At 38.8% G+C, this 5,901-nt stretch overlaps 1 protein-coding gene across 1 annotated transcript; it reads right to left on the bottom strand.

Annotated features, from left to right (window-relative positions):
* Positions 1-7: 7 nt before the first annotated feature.
* LOC100540909 (DEP domain-containing protein 1A) lies at positions 8-5,352 on the bottom strand (the record flags this gene model as incomplete). Its single annotated transcript, XM_010716268.3, has 6 exons — positions 8-433; positions 2,370-2,510; positions 2,952-2,999; positions 3,308-3,438; positions 3,884-4,002; positions 5,173-5,352. Coding segments are annotated over 6 exons (807 nt in total), but the record flags the coding sequence as incomplete, so codon positions are not given.
* Between the last annotated feature and the right edge of the window lie 549 nt (positions 5,353-5,901).

The following is a 5,901-nucleotide window of genomic DNA, read 5'->3' on the forward strand; positions in this document are numbered from 1 at the left end:
TCAAGGAGTTACTTCCCTTCTCCCAAAACAAGCAAAAACAACATCAGTATTTGCAACATGTTAGTATGGGACAAGGAAACGCTTGCCTCAGGTTAGATTTTTGTAAATGCTTTAGAGATCAAAGATCTGTCCATTAATCACTATTTACAACAAATTACAACAAGCCAGTGACGCTTAAGTTCTGATTACTGCTGGTATCCTCAGCATTCCTTCAGCAGTGTTTTTAGAACACAGACACACAGCAGTCACAGTTCTCTTACCAAAGAACGTGTGCCCATGGCATCGTGCAGTCGTGGCATGTCGACGTTCTCACTGATCCGAGAGATCATTCTCATCAGGAGCTGCATCTTCCTGCGGTTTGGTGGTGGAAGCAGCAAGCAGCAGATCTGTAGTGCTTCAACAGCAATCCTTTCTAAGTGAGGCTGAAGGAGACCTACAAGTTGATTGTATTACAGTTGTCATTAAGACTTGAACAAGCTTTTCAGATTTTTATTCAGTAAAATAATTTCCCCCGCTAACGAAGACAATCTGTGTTTGTTTCATGATCCATGTTTCATTTTCATAGCAATCAATCAGCTGTGACACAGCAGATCAACGTTACGTGGTTTTTTGTGTGTGGGGGGGTCCCCAAATCACTTCATTATTATAAATTGCTTGTGCAATTAGTGCCACAGTACAATTGAGATAATAGCCTAATGCTATTTCTGAGAGCATTCCCAGAAAGCATGTTTCAAAGGTTCCAAAAAGATGTCTCCAAAGGGCAGGTCTGTGTGAGTTCTCCTCCAGATGACGTTGAGGTCAGAAGCATCACTGCTTACCTGGACAGGAAGGCTCTGACAGATCCAATTTGAGAAGCCAAAGGTAACGCTACTATTTGTTAACAGAGCTATGAAAATAGTTTAAATGCTACAACTTCACAACTCTTTCAACCCTTATGTTATATAGATACAAAAAACCACCAGTAACCATGTCGAAGACAGTAAGGAAGCAGAGATTAGTTAGTGAACACAATAAGCCAATACAACATGCTTTGTAAAGCCATCTTACTTTGCGTGCCAGTCAACATACAAGAGTGAGTGAAAGAGCATTCTGAAAGTTCTATGGTACTCCTGCAGAGTCTCTTACTGACGGTTCTATCAGAAACCTCAGTCCTGATGCCCACTGAAGAAGCCCCTGAGGTATTTGGTCTTCCTTGCCCACAAAGCTGAGACCTTGGCTTTACTGTGATTTCAGCAACTGGGACGTTGATGCTAGTGCAGCTTCTGGAGTTCCTGCTCCCAAGTAAACTCTGAGACCTGCATATTTGCTTTAATTTAAGATTTTCTTTAAACAGCTCTCTACCCTGAAGAATTGAGGCAGACACTCTCTTTGAGCCATCAGTTTGTTTTTGGCATGCGTTTTCACAACCAAACTCCAACACAGACTCAGTCTTAGACACAAATGGTAGCCGTTGTTCCTTATCTCTCGTGCTCAGGACATTAGTTTTCCTGAGGGAATCCGATTCTCCTTTATTATGTACTCTTGAGGCAGTGTTTCCAATTCTTTCCAAAGAGTAACATCTCGTCTTAAGTGTTAGAGATAGCTCTTGTTCATTCCTGAAACCTGAAAGATTCTGACAACTTCCTCCTATGAGATTGTCAGCACTGCCTTCTTTACTTGTCAGCTGACACTGCTGCAATTTCTTTGCACGTTGTGCCTCAACGGCTAACTCCTCTGAAGAGGACTTCCAGGAAGCTCCACACTCCTTTTTTTCCTTTGGCTCCTTGCGAAGTAGGCTTAGAAGAAGACATTCAGTTGACTTGAAAGAGTTCAAGTGAAGAATTTTTGAAGGCTGTGGGTCACAGGTCTCATCTCGGACTGAGTGTTTTCCATTGCATATATTTGGAATTGTGATGAAGCCACACATAACTATCAGAAAATGAAATATAAATTAAGATGCAAGTGGTATGAAAGCAAACAAATTCAGAAAGAAATGTAGTCGCTAACTGAACAGAAGACAACAAATAAGACACTAAGTAGTTAGTAAAATAAGGAAAAAAATGAGCTCAATCCCCAAGCAATCAATTGCAACCAACATGCAAGAATAAAGAATGCCAACAGACTGCAAAAGGGAGGGACAAAGATGAGCGTGTGTTTAAATTGTTACTGAACATTTAGAAAGTTATCTCAGATGGTAATCTGCACAGAATGAGATACAATTGCATTTCAATTAATGCTGCAATACAGAATGACAGCATTGAAGACAAGCCCCAGATTCAAGCTGCCACACAGACTGATGGGGTCATGGTTCACTTTGAGTTACAGATATATTCTTCCCCCCAGTGATATAAACTTATAGCTTGCCCTCTTATTTCTAAATTCATACATACCCAAAATGTTAACAAAAAGTTCATAGTATTCAAAAGTAAGCAATGGTTCAGGAAGATTGACAAAATAATCAGCAACTGTTCTGAAGACATCCCGTTCAAACCCACTGTAAGTTGGCTGGCTCATATCATTATTTCTAGGCCCTGAAGAGAGGTGAAGAAAGGAAATACAGTATTTATTCAAAAAAAAGACCACAGCAAAAATTGAATTGTGAGAGCTTGTTCCTGTAGGAATGTGTTTCACAAGAAGAATCATGCCAGCAATATGCATGTGAATTGTTTAGTTCAGCACCACATCATTTGTAAGCAGAAGTAGCGTAAAATATTTTCTGTATCCACTGAGGAGTTCTGCTCGTTTTCAACAGGCTGTTCTGCCCCACTCCACTAAGTGAGAACTCACTTACTCCCTTTATATATCCCTCATCACGTATACTTAACATTTTCCTTCATCTCTGAACTACAATAATGCTGATCTTCCCACAGAGTTTGAAAATGTAATTCACAATTGATCTTAACATGCTGGAATATTTCACTTTCAACTCCCACAGTTAGTTGCTGGAACTTAAAAGCTCTTCCATTACTTACAGTAGGCGAGGCACTTCATTGCTGACAACACCCAGTGAGGGAGGTCTTCTAAAATAAACAAGTGCATTTGTTATACAAAATACTAAAGGCTTGATACAAGCAATAACATGCAGGTTTTAAATACAGTACCCACGTTAGTTTGAAATTGAGTCTAATTATGAATATTATTATGCATATGTACTTACAAATTAAAGTAATACACCTACAAAATTTTCTAGACAAGCAAACTGAAATGTATTCTAATTTAGAGAAGGAAATGTAAAAGCCTCACTATGAGATATGTTACCATAGTCAGTTCCTACCTTCGCTGTAATTGTACAACCCAGAAACTTTAAGCAAAGCTAAGAAAGTCTTACCTGATTTGTTCTGCAAAATCACAACACCATGTTTGCTTGTGTGTGTCATGTTGTATATGACATACTCAGGAATTATCTGTGTTGGCTGCAAAACTTCTTCCAAGGATGGGAGGCCTAAGATGGTTTGCAAACTGCAGAGAGGAAGAAAACAGATGCTGTTTGAGAAGTCTGTTATAAAAAACAAAACAAAACAAACAAACAAACAAAAAAATCAAGATCTTAGCATCTAATCAAACAAGAGATGTTTGGTAAGTTGATTTGCAGTTCAGTGGAATCTCTCTTACAGAAGAAGAGTTTGAGGGCACACTTGTTGAGACAAGCACCAAAAAACAATGAACGGGGAGAAGAACAAACAGCTGTTGGGTTAAAGTATAACTCAACACAAACAACAAGATTCTTAAGTACAAAAGCTGATGTTAGAAAATAGATTGGAAAGCATATGTAAATAATAGTAAATATTCACCTTTATTCTTTAAAAGTTCAAAAGAGTTCGCAAGTCAAACCCTTCATTGGGCCATTATAAAGAGAATGCATACCCACAGGAAGGGAAGGTACTTCTTGCAGTTCCTTACTTACTGTATTAGAATGATATTTCTCCAAGTTTCTTGCACGTATTCCTGGCTTACTTCCTTCCTGCACAGTGCATCCTCTTCATTTTCTGCTGTTTTATCCAGCTTTGTTTTCTCCACGTTTTCCTGAAAGTGAGTGGTTTATGCATGTTATACTGAAAGAAGCCCTTAAGAGAAACAAACACTTCACTTTGTGAAGAATTAAATTCCAAAATATGGTTCAGCAAATAACCTTAATCAGTCAGCTCTGAAACGCAAGCACATGCACTTAGAAAGCCAAAACCAACTCTCTGCATAAAGACCTTGTGTGCAAGCCCTTCAGGAGACAGTAAGTTAAAGGATAGAAACACATCAAATTTAAGTATATTAGTCAGCAAGGAGTCTGTCTTTAGGAACACAAAGTATGTGCACTAAATAACCTGGAGAAAAAAAAAGGCCAAATACATTCAAACTTTTCTCAAAAAGCAAGCAGAATAGTTAGCAAATTTGTGCCTTTTATTTGTCCTAAATGAAAAAACAAGTCTAAAGTTTCACTGAGAACATACTGTGCTGCTCATTTCTAGAGCTCCACATTCCAGCATTCCCATGCTTTGAAATATTATAAGCAGGGATAATTCTGCACTGAACGAGCCAAAATGAAGAATCAATAAGAAAACAAAACATTTCCCATATTGATGGGATTAGATGCTCAAGTGCTTGAACATAAACTCAATTAAAACTCCACTTAATGCCAGAGCATTCAAAAACATTTCCAAGACTGCAACTTGTGGGGTGGAGGGCAGGTCATCTTTCTTTGCATTTAGAGTACGTGTCAGCATTAAGAACACTCCTCACATTTTCCTGCCAACAAACCTAGTGCCATTAAATTGAGGAAAAGACAGCTTTGTGTAAGGAGTGCTTACATTTCTTCTGCCACAAGCACAATCCCCGCACTTCAGAAATGCTGTGCTACAACTGTGCCTATTTACATACCTTACATTCCTGCATGCTTTACGTGTACGAATTTCACTGGAATATTTACCGATTGTTTAATGCAATCTTTTTGTACGTGCAAGAAAAATAGCACACCTAATCAAACACTTTGTTACAAAACAGAACTGCATCTTTCTATCAAACCTATGTGAATGTTCTGTTCCGCTGATCAGAAGAACCTACCAACTTATTCCTGCACTTACATGGGAATGAGACACAACTGCGTTCCTAGAGGATGACTGCTACCAGCTGTGAGGGCTTTTTGGTTTGTTTTTAAAAGACAAAGGAGATAGGTGGTAACTGAGATAAGAAACGTGTTACTACCAGAGGTCTCAGCAATTTGTGTTTTTCTGGAGTTCTCCTTGATAAATGTGGCAGCTTACGAAGTCTATCTCTAGAGAAGGTTCCTAAGTTTTCATTTTGGCGACATGAAGCTGGTAGAGATTTAACTGGAGAGGTTGAAGGAAACCTGGAATCAATAGGAAAGGTATTAAGTGCGTTGAGAATACATTAAAAAAATATAAGCAGTCATTTACCTGAAGCCATACCTTACCAGCATGATTTGATAAAATTCTGAGAAGATTCAGGCAATTAAAATTGCTGAATTAAAATTCAGGAGATTAAATTTTTTTTTCCCCCCTTAGAAGACTGATTAACATAATCATTCTATAAAGTATACTTTGGCCTATTCTTAATTCCAAAGTCAAGTGGGAGATGGCTGAGCCACTCATAGAGCACTAAGATCAGACTCAGAGAAGTGAGGGCCATCAGTACCGCAGCACGGAGCTACTAAAATAAATTTGCTTTGGGTTCCCTCCGAAGCCCTTCCATGCAGCACCCATATCAAGGAAAAAACTGGACAGACAGAAGCACGAACACAGCTTGCAGCAAGCAGGGTATATACTCAACAGGACAGTTGAGGAAAATTCTGTTAATAATTGCTTTTGACTCAACTGGTCAACCCGAAGTAGGTTTTTTTTTTTAAATAACTCTGAACATTGAATAAAATTCTTTCCCAAGGAGGCTGTGGATGCCCCATCCCTGCAGGCATTC

Source organism: Meleagris gallopavo, chromosome 10 (assembly GCF_000146605.3).
Source record: "Meleagris gallopavo isolate NT-WF06-2002-E0010 breed Aviagen turkey brand Nicholas breeding stock chromosome 10, Turkey_5.1, whole genome shotgun sequence".
NCBI lineage: Eukaryota > Metazoa > Chordata > Aves > Galliformes > Phasianidae > Meleagris > Meleagris gallopavo.